A 19,844-nucleotide genomic window follows, 5' to 3' on the forward strand; every position below is an offset into this window, starting at 1 on the left:
CGGTTAGGATGAAGCCCAGCACCCCAAAACCCCCCTCCCCCCCATCCTCCCCCCCCCACCCCGACCCTCCCGCAGTTCCCGTCGCGCCCGGCAGGTGGCGCTGTCCGCGCGGGGCCGGGGGCGGGGCCGGGGGCGGGGCCAACCACCGAGCGAGCGCGCAGCGCTGACGCGCGGAGGCGGGGCGAGGCGGGGAGAGGGCGGAGCGCCGCCGTGTGACGTCCAAGAAAAGGGGCGGGGCGTACGGGAGTAGCGCGCCGGCGGTTTCATTCATAAGGAGGAAGAACGAGCGGCGGGGCGGCCCCGCGGCGGGGGGGCAGGTAAGGGGACCCCCCCCCCCCCCCCCCCCCCGGCCGGGTTACCCCCTTCCCGAGCTAGGGGGGAGTTATTCCGAGCTGGGGGGGTGCTCGGGTTACTTTTCCTTAAAGGGTTATTCCCTCCTTGGGGGGGTGTCTGGGTTTGGGCTGTGCAAGGGAGGGGGGGGCTGGTGCTTTTTGGGGTGCTGGACCCCCCTGTTTGCAATAAAAAAGGGGGGGGGGGTATTGCCTTGACCTTATCTCTAAGCTGGGTGTGGGGGGAGCACCACCCTGAAGTGGGGTGCGGTGGTTGGAGAGCCCGGTGCTGGCTCTGGCTGCTGCAGAGCGAATGTAGGTTAAAATAAAGGGTGGAGAGGGGGAAAAAGTAGGTTAAGAAAAAACTGAGCAGCAGCTGCCTGGAAAAAGAGATCGGAGCTGTGTCGGGTTTGGTGTTTTGTTTTGTTGGTTTGGGGTTGGGGTTTTTTTCCGGAGCTGGAAAATCCCGGGGCTCCCAACCAAATACCTGCGTCAGCCGGGATGCTGCGGTGAGGGGCTGTACCCCAAAATGGGGCTGGAGCGTGCCGCTGCCCAATTTGTGTGACGGCGATGCCTCTGGGATCATTTGACTTTAATATCGGATTTTTGCCATGGTTTGGTTCTTCCCACAGCTCTGATGGGGCCCCGGGGCAGGGGGATGCAATAACGCTGAGTTTTGCTCCGTCTGCCGGACAATCCCCCCCTTGTCCCAGGCTGCCTCTGAGACCATTCCCCAAAGTGTTCCTGAACAGTTGCTCCTTTTTTTCCCCCCATTTATCTGCAGGAGCCATCAGCCGAAACCCTGTTCCCCCCTAAGGAGGGGAAGCCCTCGCTGGAATCCCAGTGGGCAGCCTTGGGTTACAGGCTGTATTAAGGAAGGGCTGGGAATAAAAGGCTTGTGTGATCCAGTGGGATTTGGGGGGGGGCGGGGGTTACCAAATCCAAGTTGTTTTTCTCGGTGTGTTTGCATTGAGGCACTGGCCAAATGGGGTACAGGGCTGGTGGAGGTCAGAAGTCCCCAAAAAGCAGCCGGGTCTGGCACCGGTGGGGTTATTTTTTAGTTTCCTCTAGTTCTTGGGGGGCAAATTAGGTTATTTTTAAGTTTCCCCCAGGGAGCTTCAGGACTTCTCTCCGCTGCGCCAGGGCAGCCGGGCATCCCCCCATTGCCGGTTGCGGGTTTGTGCCTGCATCCCCCATCCCCACCTGGGAGGTCCTGAGCTGCCCCCAAAATCGGGCACTCAGTCCTGGGGTGGCCGTGACTGGGCAAAGCTCCGGTGATAACCAGGAGCTGGTCCCCCCTGGTCCTTGTACCTCCTACATCCCCGCGGCGGCGTCTTGGTCATCTAAGAGATGTCCTTAATCCTTGGATTAAGCTTGGCCTTAGATCTGCTTTACCTGAGGCCAGCCCTGTTCCTGGTGGGGTTTAAATCCATTTATCTTGAGATGCTGAGCCGGAATGCTCCGGCAACCTGGGAGCCATCGCGGCTCCTTCCCCAGCAGAGCAGCACCCCAAACATCTTGGGGTGTCCTTAAGGTGCTGCTATTAAAAGCCTAAATACCACCACCCCGAAGGATTAAAAAGCTTCACGTTAGGCTTAAACTTGAGTTTTATTAGCGCTGGCTTACAGGGTGGAGGACTTGTACCGGTTTCACCCTCCCTCCGCGATCGAGGGCCACATCCCAAGTCCCGGGGGGATTCGGGATGTGTCCCCGTGGGATGCCATCGCCCTGGGACGATGCTTGGCGGGGAGGTGGCGCTTGGTGGGGCTCAGGCTGGCTTGGGTGATGGTGGCAGCTGGCTTAGCCCCCCCAAAAATCATGGGGTCCCAGCTTGGCATGGATGGTGCTAGTGAAGATGGGGCTTGAGGGGTCTTGGTTTGGGGGTGCAGCCCCTTAGAAGGGGAGAAGGGCTGGTTGGCTTCCTGCTGGCACCCCGATGGGGTGCTCCCTTCCTGGGAAGAACTGGAGCACAGAGGATGCTCATTTTGGGCCGTGCTATCGTGTCCCAGTGCACGTCGTACAATTACCCAGCTCTGCCCCGCTCAGCCCCCAGCATCTCCCCTCCTGAGTTTAATTAGCTGCATCTCAGACTGTTAGTGCTGGCCACTAATTAGGAGAAACTCGTCAGGCAAAGGCTGTAACGAAGGTCTGGTGTGGCTCTCATGGGACCGTGACGACCGGGGGAATTTCCATGTGGGTGGCGAAGGCTGGATCCGGTTTTGTGTTATTATTTATTTTTTCCTCCCTTCCCCTGTGCTGTCAGCATTTATTTTAGTTTTAACACCTAATTGCTGAACGCGGAGAGAGGCGATGAGCCTGTGGGAAACACCTTTTGTTTCACTTGATTTTTAATTTTATTTTTTTTTTTAATGACTTCATTTCCTTGTGGCAGATGCATAAGGATTTCCTCCTGAGCAGGAAAAACCTTTATTTAATGGTGTTTAGCATCATCTGCTCCTTCCCCTGCTTCTTGCACCATTGTTCCTGACTGCGTTACAGGGTTGGTCCCTCTCCGGTTCGGGATGGAGATGGGATCTACGAGGGAAGGGGGTGATGCTGGTCATCCCACAAAACCACTAACGGAACTTTTTGGGGGATGGTGGAGGACTTGTCTAGGCAGGTTCCTTGGAGCATCCTCATGGGGGGAATAGGGCCCCCAAATTGCTTCTCCACCAGGATTTTTCCCAGATGGTGACCCTGGTGCTCCCCCTTGGGCAGGTCTCCCCCAGCGATGAAGAGGAGCGGGATGCGCTGGTGGCTCGTCACCGTCCTGGGGGTAAGTACAGCCTCACCCATCCCATCTCATCCCTCTGCGTCTCTACTTTCGGCTCCTCCGCTGCTCAAACCCATCCCGGCATCACCACGCCACAGCCACAATGGGGCACCCCAAAATGTTTCTCTCGCAAACCTGCAGCAGCTCAGCCCTGGGATGATGCTTAATTTGGGTCCAGGGGGATATTTTATTTTTTCCCCGAAAAATTCTTCCTCCTCCTTTGCTATCCTTTGCCAAAGCTTCTTCCAGGGCAGGGGCTGATAGGGAATGCGGCTTCTCCCTCGCCGCTCCCCTTGGGGCCACCGTGTTGTCCCATGTCTGGGAGATGCTCCTGGGATGGGCCGTGCAGGTACCCATCGGTGGGTTTGCATCGCCCGGGGTGAGTTTGCCACCACCGTGTCACTGGTGATGGGTTTGCATCGGCCGCGGTGCACGCGATGGGATTGCATCTGTCGCATCCCTTGTGACAGGTCGGTATCCGCCACGGTGCATGCAATGCATTTGGATCCATCGCATCGTCGTTGATGGGTTTGTATCCGCTGCGGTGCATGGGACGGGTTTGCGTCTGCTGTGGTGCATGCAGCGGGTTTGCACCCGTCGTGTCACTGATGATGGGTTTGCATCCATCATGCGATGGGTTTGCATCGATCCTTTTGCACCGGCGTGGCTGCAAACCCATCGTGAGTGTATGATCAGTTTGCATCCGTTGCGTCACTAGCGACGGGATTGCATCCACCGCAGCGCACGTGATGGGTTTGCATCCGTCACGGTGCGTGCAGTGAGTTTGCATCCATCGCGCCACTGGTGATGGGTTTGCGTCAGCTTCAGTGCATGCGATGGGTTTGCATCCATCACGTTGCTGGCGACGGGTTTGCGTCTGCCACGGTGCATGCAACGGATTTACACCCATCGCGTCGCTTGTGACGGGTTTGCGTCTGCCATGGTCCATGTGAGAGTTTTGCATCCATCACGTCGCTTGTGATGGGTTCAGCTCTGCCGTATCACCTGCACCGGACCCGCATCACCGCCGGCACAGGCCTCGGAGCAGCGGGAGAGCCGGAGCGGCCGGCGCTGAGCACCGCTCTTTCCGCAGGTGCTGAGCGGACCCGGCGCGGGGGCCGGGAGCTGCGGACCCCGGGAGCACGGGACACCGGGATGCCCACCCGGAGAGGAGCCCGCCGGGGTAAGCCGTGCCCACCCGTGGCACATCGACCCCGGAGGGAAGGTGCAGGATGCGGCCATCGCTCACCTCCTTTTCCCTCCGGGCAGGCGTGCAGCTCGGCGCAGGGTCCGGTGGGGACGTGTCGAGCTTGTCCCCCCGGCACCTTCTCACCGGGGGACATATCCTGCTCCGCTCACACCCGCTGCCGAGCCGGGAACAGGATCCTGGTGGCACCGGGAACGGCGATGACCGACAGCCGCTGCGGAGCCTGCCTGCCGGGGTGAGCCCAGCCCTTGGAAGGGGGAGAGAAAAATGCTGCACACCCCCAGCCCCGGTGCTGCTCGTGGGCCGTATCCTGACCCTCCCCTCCCACCCCGCAGGTTTTACAGCCCTGAAGGGGAGAGGGAGCCCCGGGGCCGGTGTCTGCCCTGCGCCGATGCTCCCCGCAGCACCCCGGGGTGCCCAGGTGGGTGCTCGGGCTGGAGGCGTCACCCCGGTTCCGTGGGTGCCAAAAAAACCTGTGCCGGCGTTCGCCCCGGGATACGGCGCAGGATGCGTCCCCCTCTCGAGATGAGGTGTGGAATGTGGCAGCCGAGAACGTCTCCGCTCGTGACACGAGTGGCTTCTGCTTCCCCCCAGGGCGCCAACCCTGCAGTGAGGCTCCTGGGAAAAACAGGATTTAATCCCAACAAAACCCTTCTCTGAGGCTGATCTGGTGCTTCCCCTCCCCAGGTCGGCGGCGAGCCCGCAGCCCCGAAATTCTGGGCCGGCCATCAGGGACCAACAGGACGTGGGTGACCCTGATGGGTGAGGAAGAGGAGGAGGAGGAGGCGGCGGCGGCGCAGGCGGCCGTGCTGACCATCGTCCCCGTCTTCTGCGCCATGGGGTTGTTGGGCATCCTGGTCTGCAACCTGCTGAAGAAGAAGGGTTACCACTGCACCGCCAGCAAGGACCCCCAGCCCGGCGGCACCGGTGAGCTCCGGTTGTGCCGCGGACACCTTTCGGTGATCCCACGTCCGTCTCCCCTCGCTCAGCCCATCCCCGTGGCTTCTGGTCTTCGTCGTCCCAGGGCATCCTCCTCATCCTTGGTTGGTGGGCTGGGGGGGGGGGATGTTTATCCCACATCACTGAGTCCCCCCAAAATTTCTGCTTCCAGGTCCCAGCTCCGTCTACCAGCTGGAGGACGCCAACGAGGACACCATTGGGGTGCTGGTGCGGTTGATCACCGAGAAGAAAGGTCGGGGGGGTCCCTGGGGGGGGGGGGGGTGGGGTGTGACACAGGCTGGACCCCCGTGACCCCCCCTCCATGGTCTCCCCCCACCCATAGAAAACGCTGCGGCGCTGGAGGAGCTGCTGAAGGAGCATCACAGCCAACAGCCGATGCCACCACTGGGCTGCACCCCCCCAAATAAGTAAGACACCCCCCCCCCCCTGCCCCCAAGGATCCCCTCACGGTGGGACCGACCCCCTGCTGATGGTATCTCCCCCCCCTTTCTTCCCAGGCTGCACCTCCTGCCTCAGTTTCCCCTCGCCTGCCGGCACCAGCAGCACCTCCACACGGTGCAGGGTCCGGCCCCGTGCGCCCGCTGCAGCCAGAAGAAGTGGCCCGAGGTCCCCAAACCTGGGGGTCGTCCCAGTGAGGTCACCATCCTCTCCATTGGCAGGTAAGTGGGGACAACCCCCCCCCCCCCCGAAGCGTGTGTGCCCCCCCCCCCCGCCCCCAGCCAGGGTGGGGACAGGCTGATGTGATCGCCCCCAACAGGTTTCGAGTGTCCCGGATCCCCGAGACAAGGAGCGAGGCAGGGGGTGAACCCCCCCGTGGTCCCCTCCCTGCCGGTAGCGGGATGCGGCCCCCATGGTTGAAAAGCATCGATGGCCCCCCCGAGGTGAAGGGGTGTGGAGGGAGGGTGGTGGGGAGCCCCTGGGAGGGGGGGTCCTTCCTGGGGAAAATGGGGGCTTCAGGAGGCTGGGGGATAGAATGTTAACTCTGAAGCCTAATGAGGGCATCTGGTGATTTGTGAGGACAGAGCAGCCTATTGCCTCCAAGCCTCTTCCAGCAGCTGGGAGGCTTGAAAAAATACTTTAAAAATTGAGCCTGAAGGCGTTGGGGGAGTCCCTCCCCTTTCCTCCCCACCCCGCCCCCCCTGCATTTAAGGCGCTATATAGGGTGTTGTGGAGTGGGTGCTGATGAGGATGCAGGGGTGGGTGCTGGTGCAAGGGGGTGTTCTGCAGCAGCCAGCACTTTAATATCCCCTCGACCCACTCGCAGACAGCTACACCTATGTACACCCCTATAGCACGCTCAAAACACACATGCAAATGCCCATACACCCCTATACAACACATTTGCATACACTTATGTGTATAGGCATACACCCGTATAGGCACAAAAGGCTATGCGTACGTGTACGTGCGCTTACATATGTGCACGCACCTATACGCGCCCCCCCCCCTATAGCCATGCATGGACTGGGACAGACAGAGGGGACACCGAGGCAGGGACAGAGGGGGTGTCACACACTGCAGGGTGCTGCGGGTTCGCTGCGGGGCCTGGCACGGGGTGACACGGCCGGGGGGGGGCTGCTGGGTGACTCACGGGCAGCTGCACGGGTGCACGTGCCCCCCCACACGTGCATCCACACACACACCCCCCCGCCACCCCTGCACCGGGTCACGCTGGCGGGCACGAGCGCCTGTGCACGGAAATGTGTATGTGCATGCGTGTTAATGTGAGCACGCACACGTATAGGTGTGGGCGCATCGCTGCACATGCACGCGCGCCTCTGCACGCATATATACATGTGCATGTGCATACATGCATGCGCACACACGTCTGCAGTTACACATGCATGCAAACATGCACCCGGAGCTCTGTAAGCATGTATACACGTGTGCACACACAGATGTTTACACGTACACTTGTTCATGCCGTGCTGCACGCGCACACAAGCAGATACGCGGAGGGACATGTATGTAAATACATGTGCAAACCCACCTCTGTACAGATACACACATGCACGCACACACACACGTATGCGGTCACACACACATGCAAACACACCCACGCTTGCACATGGAGCTCTGAGGGTACACCCACATCTGCACACACACACACAGAGACATGCACGTGTTCACACGCTGCCACACAGCTAATGCATGGATGAACGTGTGCACAAATGCACATGCAAACCCACCTCTGCATGCATACATGCACGCACATACGTACATGCACACACATGTATGCAGGCATGCACGTGGAGCTCTGTAAGTGCGCATACACATGGAGATGCGCATGTGACGCCTGCTCACACACACAAACATATGCATGGATGAACATGTGCACATGCACATGCAAACCTGCCTCTACGTCTATACATGTGTTCACATGCACGTACGTGCTTGCGCGCACACGTGCAGTCACACATGCGTGCAAACGCACCCACACTTGCACATGGAGCTCTGCGACTGTGCACAAACCCCCCCCGCTGCACGTGTGCACACAAACGTGCACAGATGTGTGCATAAATGCGCGTGCAAACCCACCTCTGCATGCACACCCGTGCATGCACGGGCGTGTACGTACACGCCTGCACAGGCGTGCAGCCAGCCCACGGGGACGCGAGGTCACCCCACGCCTGGGGGCCGGAGCCTGGGCAGCTGCCTGCCCTGCCTTCACCTCTGCCCAGCTGAGCCCCCCCAGCTCGTGACAGCGATGATTAACGTTCACTGCAGCGTGTCCCCCACCCCAGCACCCTCAGGGGCCACCCCGGACACCGTGTCCCCTCCAACTCCTGTCACCCCAACCGTTTGGGGGTACCTTGACCCTGCTGAGCCTGTGGCCAAATCCTGCAGGGTCTCAGCATCCTTGGGGGGGGTGTCCTGGACCAGGCGCTGGGGGTGCAGGGACACCCTGGGTGGCTGCCCTTAGCAGGAGGAGTTGTCCTCTCCAACGTGGGGTACCCTTGGGTGGTGACAGCCACCGTGGCCGTTGGCCCAGGGAGTGACACCGAGTGGCTCCTGCCACTGTGGGTGGTGTAAAGGACCCGATCCAGCCTCACCCGGAGACGTGGTCCATCCCTTGTCCTCCACAGCTAGCACCTGGCCTGGGGGCTGTCTCAGGGGGACGGTGACACCCACAAAGACCCCCACGGCGGGGATGGAGGATGTTGGGCACCGCGTGAAAGCCAGTCCCGCTTGGAGCCATGAAGTGCTGGAGGTGGCAGCTTGGCTTCTGCTCCTGCCACCAAGGTGTCCACCAGCAGCACGGCAAATCCAACATCTTGCCCGGCTGGTGAGAAGGATTCCCTGTCCCCGAGGTCTGGTGGTGGCCACAGCATGGTGGCCTGATGGAGAGCGTCTCCAGGAGCTGCGACGCCGATGGTGGTGGCCATGGCGTGGTGGCCTGATGGAGAGCATCTCCAGGAGCCGTGACACCGGAGCACGGCTCCGTTGGAGGCACCGTGCAATGGAGGACGTCGTGCGGTCAAGATGCCATTTCTTGGTCACCTTCTGGGTCTGGCGAACTGAAGCCTCTCCAGGAACATCGTGGGCTCTTTATTTCCCTCCATCACTAGGTGCCAGCGCTTAACACCACAAGCTGATGCCAGTGTCTGGATCGTGGGACAACTCCCACCCTACATCCAACCCAACTGGGGCGTGCATGGTTGCTCTGGCCAAAGCTGGTTTCCTGCATCTACATCTCCTCTAGCCAAAGTCTCAATCAGCCCAGGAGGATATGGTGGTGATGCTCTGCTCACCGTGAAGATCACACACTCCACTTTTCCATAGGGGCTGTTCCTGTAGGATCACACCGGCTTGGCCATGTTGGGACAACCCTCCCAAGGTTGGGTTGGAGACCATCAAGCTCCACCACCAACCTAGAAATGGGTTTATGGCTGGTCCCATTCACTTCTCCACCACATCACCGCGCCAAAAAACCAACCACCAAACCCTCTCGGGCTCTTTTATTTATTTTTTTTTTTTTTTTTGGAAACATTTTAATAGTTATTGAATGTTCTACATCTTACAGTAAATATCGTACAGTTACAAACTCTTGGCTGAAATCTGTCAGGGAGAACACGACCTGATCTTCAGAACCAAAACCAGAACAGAAAACAAACAGGAAAAAAAAACCAACCCCAAATTTACACGTCAGATGGACAAACCGAGGCTGTGGGGCTTTCCAGGGCATCAGTTCAAGGCCATGTTCCCTACACACCTTTGAGACTTAGACTTGGAAGACATGGTTACTCTTGGTTTTAATTATTTTTTCAGGTTTTTTGTTGTTTGGTTTTTTTAATCTGTTTTTGCTTAAGAGGTCCAATAATATTTAAAAATGAGCTGGCCTGGTGGTCAAAATGAATTTAAAAATTAATTACATAGAAAGGGTTAGGAGCACGGCATGGGTTTGCTCCGTGCTATGGGAATGGGAGGGTTTGGGTGCGATCCTGCACCCCGCTGTCTCATTTTCCCTTCCTTGCTGTGCTTCCCGATGGCTGCCGACCCTACAAATCTCTCCCCACCCAGCGCCCTGATCCTGAACCCGCTTCGCCTGGGGTAAAACCCAGCTCACCCAGCTCCATCCCTTGCAGGAATATGCAGTGATGCTGCAGGTGGCTGCGTTGCATCAGGATTTTTTTCCCTACAAAGAGCACAACTGAGTGTTCCTAACCGGGAATTGCTGCTGTTAAACCACATATTTTGCTATTCCTTCTTTGCAAACATCCCTGTAACAGGTTATTTTACCCAATTACTGGTGAATCTGTGAGCGCCACGGTGCAACATGCCAGAAAAATGCCTTTTCCAAGCTCTTCTCCCGCCCAAGCTCCTTAACAGGCTTTATTTTCCTTTTTCCCTATGGGAATGCTAGCACACGGCAGACAAAATATCTGGAGCCTGATCCTGCTGGCAGCCCAATGGGCTCAGGAGCCAGCTCGGCACTTGCGGGAAAGCAAAGGGAAGATGGGCGGAGGGTCGCCGTGTTTCAGGGATGATAGATGGAGGGCCTGAAAATACTGACAATTGAAAAAAAACCAAAACAAAACCCCTGGATTAACGGGTATCCAGCGGCTCTTATTGCTGTTGTCGGCTGGTTGGGTTTTCCTATTGAAAATAAACCCCCAAATGTGTTTTTTCTCCCTCTAAGAAAGCAAGATGTGATTTCATGCCCTCCGGCCAGGGATCGCGTCATCCCAAATCCCCCCCGGGGACGTATCTGCCGCTGGGATGCAGGAGAGGAGGGAGGGGATGGCAAAGGGGGGGGGTGTCTCTCTGGGAAGGACCATATTCAGTGAGATGCCGGAGGCTGGGAGAAAAAAAACCCTGATACTCTGAAACATCCATCATTAAAACAAACCCCTTAACTAACACTTCATGATAATTAGATCTTGAAACTGCAAAAAAGCTGGACTGGGTAATTATTATTCATAAAATACAGGAACAAATCCTCACCCGGAGGGTTCAGCCGCTTGGAGGCGTGATGGGTACAGGCTCCAAGGGGCTCGCTCGTGTTGGGGGCCACCACCACTATTATTAACATGCTTCCCCCCGCCCCAGATCACGTATTACAGCTCATGTTTTAAAGCAAAGATAACGGCAGGGATGGGTTAATGGTCGTAACAGCGGTTTGAGAGTTATTTTCCTTCCTCTTTAGCTGGAATTATAATCTCTGAGACACTTGGCTAAGGGTGGTTTAACCCCTCCTGCTCTTCCCTGTTAATGCCCGGTGTGATCCTTCACCATGGGAAACCCTTTTCCTTAACCGATGTTGGCAAAGCTTTGTTGGAGTGAATTATTTGAGAAGCTGGTGGCCTCCATCAGTGTCCCCCCCACCAAGGGAGTCCCCCACCAGGCTGTGACTCCCCAGGACCTTCACTTAAGCCATGACTTGGCCAAGGAAAGGGCTTGGGATGATGGGCTTTCCTCCCATCCTTCCATCCATCCAAAAAACCACATCCCTCCACAGGGAAGGGGACAGGCCTGCAGGTCACTGCTGGCATGAGCCGGGGGGGGACGACATCAAACCCCCCATCCCCACACGGTGGCAGGGAGCATCTCTCCACCACCACAGCCCCATGAAGCCACCTTGGGAAGGAGCTACCCAAGCCTGGAGCCACGTGGTGGCCCCAGAGCCATGCAGTGGTCCAAGCCTAAACCCAACACCCGTTGCCAAATGCGCTCACCGAAGCCTCTCGCCCAACAGACGGTGAGTATTTCACCTCTTCACATCCTTGTTGAGTTAATGAGTATTTCTGCCTGGGCATAACGGGATGAGGAGCATCAGATCTGCTATTGAGCCAAGCGAAGGAATCAAAACTAAACCGTCCCATGTCAGATCTCATTAGCGGTAACACTGAGTGACCCTCCATGCTCAGGTCCTGGAGCTTTCTACCCCACCTTTAGTGTTTTCTTTCCTTTCAGGAGAAAGCCCAGCATCTCCTTCCTAGCCATGGGCCAAAATTTTAGCAGTTGTTCCTAAAGCAGTTAAGGGTGAAGGGTGCCTAAGCCAGTGGTAGGACAGTGTCTGCTGGGAAAGGGCCTCCTCTGCAGAGCCTGGGCTGTGATAACAAAGCTCCTTGGACCCTGCAAGTTGCAGTGCCGTTATGTTGGCTAGAGCTTACTCTATCCTGTGTGTTTCAACGCTCACTGACAGCTCCTAATACACAACAAGAAGTCAACACTGAGAGCAAAAAAAGGTATTTGAGAGATCTTCAATTCCCGTGATCTGTTGTGTTTGGGGGGTTTTTTTTGTGCCCAGGTTTAACTGTAGCATGCTACAAACAGTGGAAGAATGATGTAGTATTGTTATTTCCAAATGTCCCGTTGCTTTTTATGTGCTAAATCTTGGCTTCGCCAAGCTGAATGGGGCAACTCCCTGATTATCTACTCTTTTTTTTTTTTTTCTTTTTCCTTTTATACGAACCCAAAGTGCAACCCAAAGTACTACACGGGAGAAAGCCACCTTCCCCACCCCACAGCACTGGTGTTCAGTCTTCACCCACTTTGTTCTCCTTGATGTTGGGAAGGTCAACCAGAACTTTGCTAGATTTTTCTTTAAAACCAGCAGAACCAATCAAATGACCCCCATACAGAAGTGCTGGTGCCAACACCCAACCTGACAAACAACCCTGGACCAACCAGTCGTAGGACAAGTCCTCTTGGGTCCCCAAGCTTGTTTCTCCCCATTTGGACCATGCCCATGGGAAGGAGCTCCAGTAGCTCCTCCCAATGGCAGCAGAAGCCAAGCTGGGAGACACCACCAAGAGCAAGGAGGTCTCACTCAGGTGCCAACAACTGGTCACCTTGCTCTCCTGAAGGACCCTCCAGTCTGACCTCTATACCGTGTCCTGGTCAAGGTGACCCTCCAGTGTTGGTCTCCACTGCCGTCACCTCCATCTGGAGATGTGATCCAGGCATGACCAAAGCAGAGCGACCAGCAGAGACATCTGGGCACTGACTCAACACCATGCATGGGTTGGAAACCCATGCCAGGCAGTGCCAGGAGGGATTCCCATCCACATCTCCTATCCCGACTTCTTTAAAGGCTCTGGATTTGGTCCGTTGTGCCAACCTCGGAGCCCAAGAGACGTGAGAGTTGCAAACACGCCACCAAGTGAATGTAACTCTTTTGGCACACTTGAGGGAAAAATCAAAACCCAACAATATTTTTGTCTTAGGAACAAAAAGAAGAAAAACCTTGTTTCTATGCTGGGTTTAGTGATAAGGATTTAAAAATAAACTGGCCACAAGCATTGTCTGCAAATACGAACTCTCTCTCTGCTGCCCTCAAGACAACTTATTGCTCTACTTGGGCACCCCGAGGTGGGATGTCACTGGCTGCAGTTGGCTTCTCGTTCTTCTGCCCTTGGGTAAGCCAAAACCCCCAGAAATTACCCCTATGCCCACAGCCCCTGCATGCCCGTTAACTCCCAGCCCGGTCCACGTCAACTGTGGATCACCTTCCTTGGTCTCACCTTTTCTCAGGTGCCTTCCCGTGAGGAAGGCAACGTGTTTATTGCTATTGCTTCCTCTTCCCCCCACTTCTCCCCACTGGCCAAGCAGAGCAGCCAGACATCATCCCCCTCTCCAGCCTTTCTCTATGGTGCTGGGATTTGTGCTTGGATGAACATTTCTCCTGGAAGTTTCCGAGCCCAGCTGTAACCCAAAGAATGGTGGGGGGAGCACCTTGTTTGCCACGGAGGCGCCGCAGTTTGGTCTCAGCCCTGCCAACGACACGGGTGCGAGGTGAAGCCACCCATTTTCCCCCTCGCCCTGCCTCAAAGACTCGTCTCCATCAACCAGACGCCCTCCTTCCCCACACCACCAGACTCTGGAGAAGCTCTTCAGACCAACCCCTGGACCTGGAGAAGCTCTTCAGACCAACCCTTGGACATCTCATGCTTCCTTCAACAGCCGCCCGGCACACCCCTGCCTGCAAACGGTAGCCACGCAAGGAAGGAGCTGCCTTCTCCCTCACGCAGCCCCAGGACACGGCTGATGGGGAGCATCTCGTTTTCCCAAGAGGTGCAAGATGCTACCAGGGCATGTGTTTCTCCGCTGCTCTCTTCCCATCACGCAAGATCCGTTTGCCCAGTTGGAAAAAGCAGACCAAAGACCCGATGGTGACCAGTCCTCCTACTTCCTAAGACAAGTGTGTTACATCGCTAATTATATTTATATTCTCTTACTCCTACAAAAGAAGGGATGAGTTCAGAATTTCACTGCAGATAATGCATTTATAATCTATCACGACAGCTATCTGGAAGACACCAATTTTCTTGTAATATGTTATGGAAGATTAAATAATTTATATTATTCAACTAAAAATACCCAAACCAAATCGGAATAAGCCTGCCTACCAGCGCTGTGCTTTTCACATAGTACCCTGAACATCAACCACTCTCACTAGCCAAAGAAAATCTAGGCTCTTGTCAACAACAACAACAACAGAAAAATAACGAAAAGAACCCAAACAAACAAGAAGTGGGGGGATCTTTGCACCACTCAGCTGGGCAATGCTGGAAAAGTGAATATTCTGAGCTTTCAAATGATAGGACCGAAGAGAGAACTTTACTATTGCTCAGTGTCAGTATGTGTGTTACACAATTTATGTGGGTTGGGGAGGAGGAAGGGGGAGAGGAAAAAAAAAAAAAGAGGCAGAAGATTAGAAAAAGCAGCTTTTACAAAAACCACTAAAGAATGCATAAAGTGACCCTTGCACTTTTTTTTTTTCTTTTGTTCTTGCAAACAGACGAGGTGCTGCAGTACAGCGGCCACAGCACCGATGTAAGACTTGTGTAGTTGCATACAATGTTTGACTCCGGATCTGGAAGAGAGCAAACATATTAAAAATAAGGAGTTAGAAGCAAGCGGTGCAGGATCAGAAAGGGCTGTTCTCCTCTCGTCTGCACCCCTGCACTGTGCGCAGCACGTATAGCTGATGCATAGGGGATTTAACCATCCCTTGCGCTGCTCTGCGGGCAATTTCTTGGGCACAGAGCTGAGAAAGCAGCAGCTCGCCGCTAATATCCAATGCACAGGATTAAATATATGCAGATGGGATGCTCTCTGCTAATTGCACAACAATTTGTCATGGGCAGGATTAGCCCAGCGTAATGTATACAGCAAGGAGAGATTTCAGATAACCCCCTGGGCTGGATGAGCTCTGTGCTGCCTCCCCATGCAGAATCATGCGTTCCCATCAGCTGCGTTGCCCGTTAATTGGGCATGATGGACCAAGGGCTCCAGTAACACGCAGAGGGCGTTTAAACAAGCAGCTGGGATTTCTGGGATCCTTAGCAGGACATGAACCTGCAGCTGGTAGCAGGCAGCTGCACGCAACCCCGGTGCTAATGAACAGGCAGGGTGCAGGCAGCTGCACGCAACCCCGGTGCTAATGAACAGGATGATCTCCCAGCGTGTTTTAGCAGGAAAACCCCCCCCCATATTCAAGTGATGCTGAAGATGGGGAGGACTCTATCAGGCAGTGTAGTGACAGGACGAGGGTAATGGTTTTAAACTGAAAGAGGGTAGATTTAGATTAGATATTAGGAAGAAATCCTTCACTGTGAGGGTGGTGAGACACTGGCACAGGTTGCCCAGAGAAGTTGTGGCTGCCCCATCCCTGGCAGTGTTCAAGGCCAGGTTGGATGGGGCTTGGAGCAACCTGGTCTAGTGGAAGGTGTCCCTGCCCATGGCAGGGGGGGGTTGGAACGAGATGATCTTTAAGATCCCTTCCGACCCAAACCATTCTGTGATTCTATGAAAGAGCGTGATGCATCCAAAACCTTAAGGCATGACAATTTCCACCCTCACTGCGCCCGACTGCACTCAAAGCGGCTTGATGCCGCTGAGGTCACTGGTAAAGCCTTGCATGCAGCGAGCAGCAAGATGTCAGGTCAAGGTACGCCGTGCTTTGCTAACACCCTCTGTAGCCCCATGACAGCGCACGATGCAGCTATCCCTGCCGGGGAGCAGTGCTAAATGGCTCTCCTGGAGTCAGCATCGCCTGGACAAAGAGATTCAGCAGCTTTGTAGGAAGGAGAGAAGCGATAGCGGTGCTCGGTGGCTAATTATCGACGAGGGCAGAGCAAGACCAGTAAAGGCAGCACTTACATGAATTGGCCAGTGGGTTTACCAGTGTGGAGGTACGTAGCTGTAGGTGGGGGTTCCTTGAGCCCTGTACGTTGGCACGGAAACTGGATGTGCTCCGATGGCGGTGTGTTGTGGGGTGGTCAACAAGGTTCCTGCAATGGCATGGAGAAATATTTAGCAAGGCTGAGAGCTCCATCGGGGGAGCGGTAGCCCGAGGGTACAATGCTGCAGACTGCATCTGAGGGGCAGGCACAGCATCAGCTCCCTTTTTTTTCCTTCTTCAGTTCTCCCAAATATTATTCTGCCTGTGAGACCTGAATCGAAGGCATTTAACTCATGCGGTTGGTATCAGCCAGCACCATGAATGGAATAAACCCACCTGAAGCTCCAGCATATTTGGGCCCTTAACTCATCTTTTTCTAATTTTCCTTTCCCTAAAAGAGCAGCAGCAGAGCTAGCCGCTAACCTGCTGACATCTTCCACCTGCTGAAGGCACCGGGCTAAACTGTAACAGCAGATCACTGCAGCAATCTGAAACATCCAAGGACCAAACTGGAAGGGATGAGGGTTGCAAAAGGAGATGAGAAAAAACCCAGACCTTTCAGGCAAAATTCAGATGAGTTTTGCTACTCATCTCCCAGGGCAGTGGAGCTATTTTGCTTCATTTAAACCCACAGAGCCAAGAGCCTTGGGATGCAGCAGAAGGAGAAATCCTCTCCCAGCCATGAAGCATAGGGACTGCCCAGTGCAGCCTCTTTTCTTTTAGTCTGCAGCTGATACGCAGAGAGGTTTTAGGTAAGAATTTGCACAATGCCTTCAGCAAACATGGGGAGAGAGAATACAGCCCCAAACTACTCCGTTCTGGGAGTAACTGGGTGCTTGCAACAATTTCTCAGTTTCTGGGTATCTCTCTACAAATGCTACTAATGAAATTTTAGGACATCCCACGTGCATTAATTACATTATCCACTTCTCAGTATAAGCAACAGTAAATCTCTCAGAGTGGTTCTTGTCATACACAGGCCGCAATATCTCTGCTTGTACCAGGGATTGTGTCCCATAACAAAGTCCTATTTCACAGCTAATGCAGATGCAAAAGGATGAATGATGCATTTCTTGGCATAATTCAATATCCAACCCTAAGAATTGTTAATGAGAGAAATACAGGCTTTGGAAAAATAAAACCAGCCCATATCCTTACTTAATGTGCTATCAGTTAATTGCAGTTTGAAGCAATCCTGCACATAAAATGCAAAGGATTTGGGATACATAAACCAAGGTTAACCTTCATTTCATAAAATGAAAGCAAGACCTTAGGTATCCTAAAAAAGGAACTTGAGGATAGAAATGCAATGGTATTTGAAGACGGACAAACCTGGTTATTCCTCTACTTATGGAACAGAAAGAGCAAGGAATAATGTATTTAAGGATGCAAGAGTGCATCTCTCTAGATGTGAGCCAAATGAAAGGTCTCCTCTGCTAACCTAAAAACTGAGTTAGATCAGTATCGGGAGCAAATTAATTGATTTTTGCCTGCAAAGGAGCGGTAACCAGCAAGCAAAACTAGCAGATGAAGCTGCAGTTAGCTGCGTGCAAGGCGCTTCTGCAGCCACTTGCCAGATACACCCTGCAAGGCTGCAGGCAGCACGTGGGATGCACAGCGAATTTTTCGTCCGGGATAAGTCTCCTGCACAGGTTGTTTGGATATGTCCCACCCGAGAGATGAAACTACGGCTCAGAACATGGAAAGATTTTTCCCTCTTACCTGCTGACATGGCCATGGTGGTCCCAGCGACCATCCCCATGGCCACACCGTTGGTCCTGGGCGCAGCGACCGGGGCCGGATAGATGGCCGATGGGATGCTGTTGGGCTGAACCACGGTGGTGTGATGGATAACGTGAGGCTGTGCCGCGTACACTGGCTGGGTATAATAAGCTCCCTGTTTGAGAAGGGAAAAAAAACCCAACATCATCATCTTTGTCATTTGATTGAAAGCACAAGCCAAAGCAGTGACTTGAAGCTCAGTATTTTATTTAAAGGCGATCACCAGCGCTGTCTGCAGTGGGTGGCAGCCCGGTAACACGGACCGTGCTGTCAGCAAGGAGTTAGTTACATCAGCTGCGACCGTAGAGCCTGCTGTGGAGCGAGCAGTGATGCTCTTGGAGCGTGTCCTGCCGGCTGCGGCAGCAGACCCCCACACCTACCCCCTGCACCAGATGGGGCATAAGAGGTTCCCAAACCCAGCCCGGAGCAGCTCCACCGGGACAGTCCTTCACTTCGAGACTTCAAGCCCTCAGCTCCTCCAGATGTGTTGCAGAAGCAATATTAGGACGACCAGGCATCACGCGTGGCGGCTGGTGCAAAGAGCTGCCCACGGGACATCATTCAAGCACTGCCAAAGGGCTGGTCCTTCCCATGAGCAAGCTCCTGCGCCTGGAGACCTGGATAAGGAAGGATGAAGCTGAACCTGTGGACATGTGAGACGGTCCGTGGGATGGATGAAGGCAACGGGACTTGGAGGGGGATCAGCATCATGGGGCAGAGCTTCTCAGGGACAAACCGTGCTGCCTCCGTTTGGTGGGATGAAATGGGCCTGGACCCAAAAGACTTTGGCTGCTAGCATAGAAAATGAACAAGAGATGGGGGAAAAGGAGAAGCCATGGCTCTCGGCTGATCCCAAGGTGCTTGCTTGGGTCCAGGAAGAGTGTCGTCTTCTTGGGTTTCCGATGGGAGACAGAGGGGCTCCGAAATCCAGGCTGCTGAGACCCGTGAGGTTTTGAAACAGGGTGGGGAAGACAGGTGGGAATAAAAGAAAGGAGCCAACAGAAAAAGCTCCACGTCCAAAATAATGAAGGGCCTGAAATGTGAGTGGTGCAAAGGAGAGAACTGCCAGGGGACAGGCAGGGACACCACTGATACCTGCAAACCAGGGACAATTAGAAAGATTAGAGGGTTTAAAACAATGAAGGGAGATTTTATCATGCATTGGTGAAAGCTGTTAGAGAATCTCTGAAGCTATGGATTAAGGGGAGAAGGAGATGCAGGTGAACTATTAAATTACTTCTTTCTTTCAGGAGCTACAAAGGTTGATAGGACAAACTGCAGATGCTGAAGGGCATTTCCTTAGAGAATGAGAAGGAAGCACTAAGATAAATTAGGCCCATGAAGAAAATGCGACTGAGAAATCAGCTGCAGAGAAGGAACATCCCAGGCAGCGAGTGCTGCAAGCGCAACGTGCTGAAAGGATGTACTAAAGCATCTCCTTCCCGTTGTTGTTCCCTTCCAAGCTGTCAAAACTCTTATTTGCCGGTCCCTGGGAAGCAGAGATGAGGAAACGGCATCTGCAAGCCCTGCTCCATCTCAGGCTTGCTGGTGGGCACTGCTAGCAGATGCCAACCTCCTGCTGCGGCTGGGATGGGAGAGAAACCAGCAGGCAGGGATGGGTTTGGTCCCCAGCAGTTTATGCAACACTCAGTTAACGGAAGGAGAAGTGACGGCAGACCAAATTGGCAAGAGGAGATGCTCTGGTCTCAGCAAGGCATGGAGAAACCGCTCCATGAGGTTGTAGTTGCTGGAGAAGTTGGTTATTTGACATTAAAGAGGAAGGGGAAAGCTAGGGAAGCCGTAGGGCCAGAATGCTCCAAGGAGCTCGTGGCGTTCAGTGGGAAAGGGCATCAAGGTGATTTTTGGAGGACATCAGCCCTAAACTGCATCCCCGTGGAGGATCTTGGCCCCAGCACATAGCTAGAGGCAGTGGCAATGCAGGAGCAGAGAAGATGGAACTGGAAACCCATCCAGGTGCTCAGGGAGGAGCTCTTCCATGAGGACACGAATCTGGGTCATGCCTGAAGTAGCTCGTGCTGGTGAAGGTGACACAGGGGCTTTTCCATGGGAGGCATCAGGAGGCTGATGCAAGCCAAGTGAGATGCCAACAGCCACCAGCAAGTGGACCTTGTGGTGACCCAGACTCATCTGTGGCCCTGGGGA

General features: G+C 54.6%; 2 protein-coding genes across 8 annotated transcripts in view; one reads left to right on the forward strand and one right to left on the reverse strand.

Annotated features, from left to right (window-relative positions):
- Positions 1-246: 246 nt before the first annotated feature.
- RELT (RELT TNF receptor) lies at positions 247-9,435 on the forward strand. 3 transcript variants are annotated; one of them, XM_049822968.1, is made up of 11 exons: positions 247-317; positions 3,048-3,105; positions 4,196-4,285; positions 4,372-4,544; positions 4,645-4,730; positions 4,997-5,236; positions 5,421-5,501; positions 5,592-5,676; positions 5,767-5,928; positions 6,027-6,150; positions 8,356-9,435. In XM_049822968.1, the coding sequence occupies exons 2-11, from the start codon at positions 3,061-3,063 to the stop codon at positions 8,392-8,394; spliced, it is 1,125 nt and encodes a 374-aa protein (XP_049678925.1). In that variant the 5' UTR covers positions 247-317; positions 3,048-3,060; the 3' UTR covers positions 8,395-9,435. The 3 variants fall into 3 exon arrangements, with proteins under 3 accessions (XP_049678925.1, XP_049678928.1, XP_049678927.1); XM_049822971.1 differs by lacking the exons at positions 4,372-4,544; positions 4,645-4,730 and having other exon boundaries at positions 275-317; positions 2,935-3,105; XM_049822970.1 differs by lacking the exons at positions 247-317; positions 4,372-4,544; positions 4,645-4,730 and having other exon boundaries at positions 2,794-3,105.
- Positions 9,436-13,127: 3,692 nt separating this feature from the next.
- The window catches only part of FAM168A (family with sequence similarity 168 member A), a 202,143-nt gene continuing 195,426 nt past the window's right edge, over positions 13,128-19,844 (reverse strand). For all 5 annotated transcript variants that reach the window (XM_049822987.1, XM_049822986.1, XM_049822985.1 and 2 more), the window contains 3 exons: positions 17,622-17,796; positions 15,878-16,008; positions 13,128-14,588 (listed from right to left, as the gene is read on the reverse strand). In XM_049822987.1, coding sequence (XP_049678944.1) covers positions 15,896-16,008; positions 17,622-17,796 — 288 coding nt within the window. In that variant the 3' untranslated portion in view covers positions 13,128-14,588; positions 15,878-15,895. The remainder of the gene's footprint in view (positions 14,589-15,877; positions 16,009-17,621; positions 17,797-19,844) is intronic.

Source organism: Accipiter gentilis, chromosome 19 (assembly GCF_929443795.1).
Source record: "Accipiter gentilis chromosome 19, bAccGen1.1, whole genome shotgun sequence".
Classification (NCBI taxonomy): domain Eukaryota; kingdom Metazoa; phylum Chordata; class Aves; order Accipitriformes; family Accipitridae; genus Astur; species Astur gentilis.

Bases quoted from the DNA above. Each gene is read 5' to 3' on its own strand.
- RELT (XM_049822968.1), top strand. From the start codon at position 3,061: ATGAAGAGGAGCGGGATGCGCTGGTGGCTCGTCACCGTCCTGGGG. The intron at 3,106-4,195 runs GTAAGTACAGCC...CTCTTTCCGCAG, and splicing joins GGCTCGTCACCGTCCTGGGG to GTGCTGAGCGGACCCGGCGC. The intron at 5,237-5,420 runs GTGAGCTCCGGT...TTCTGCTTCCAG, and splicing joins CCCCCAGCCCGGCGGCACCG to GTCCCAGCTCCGTCTACCAG.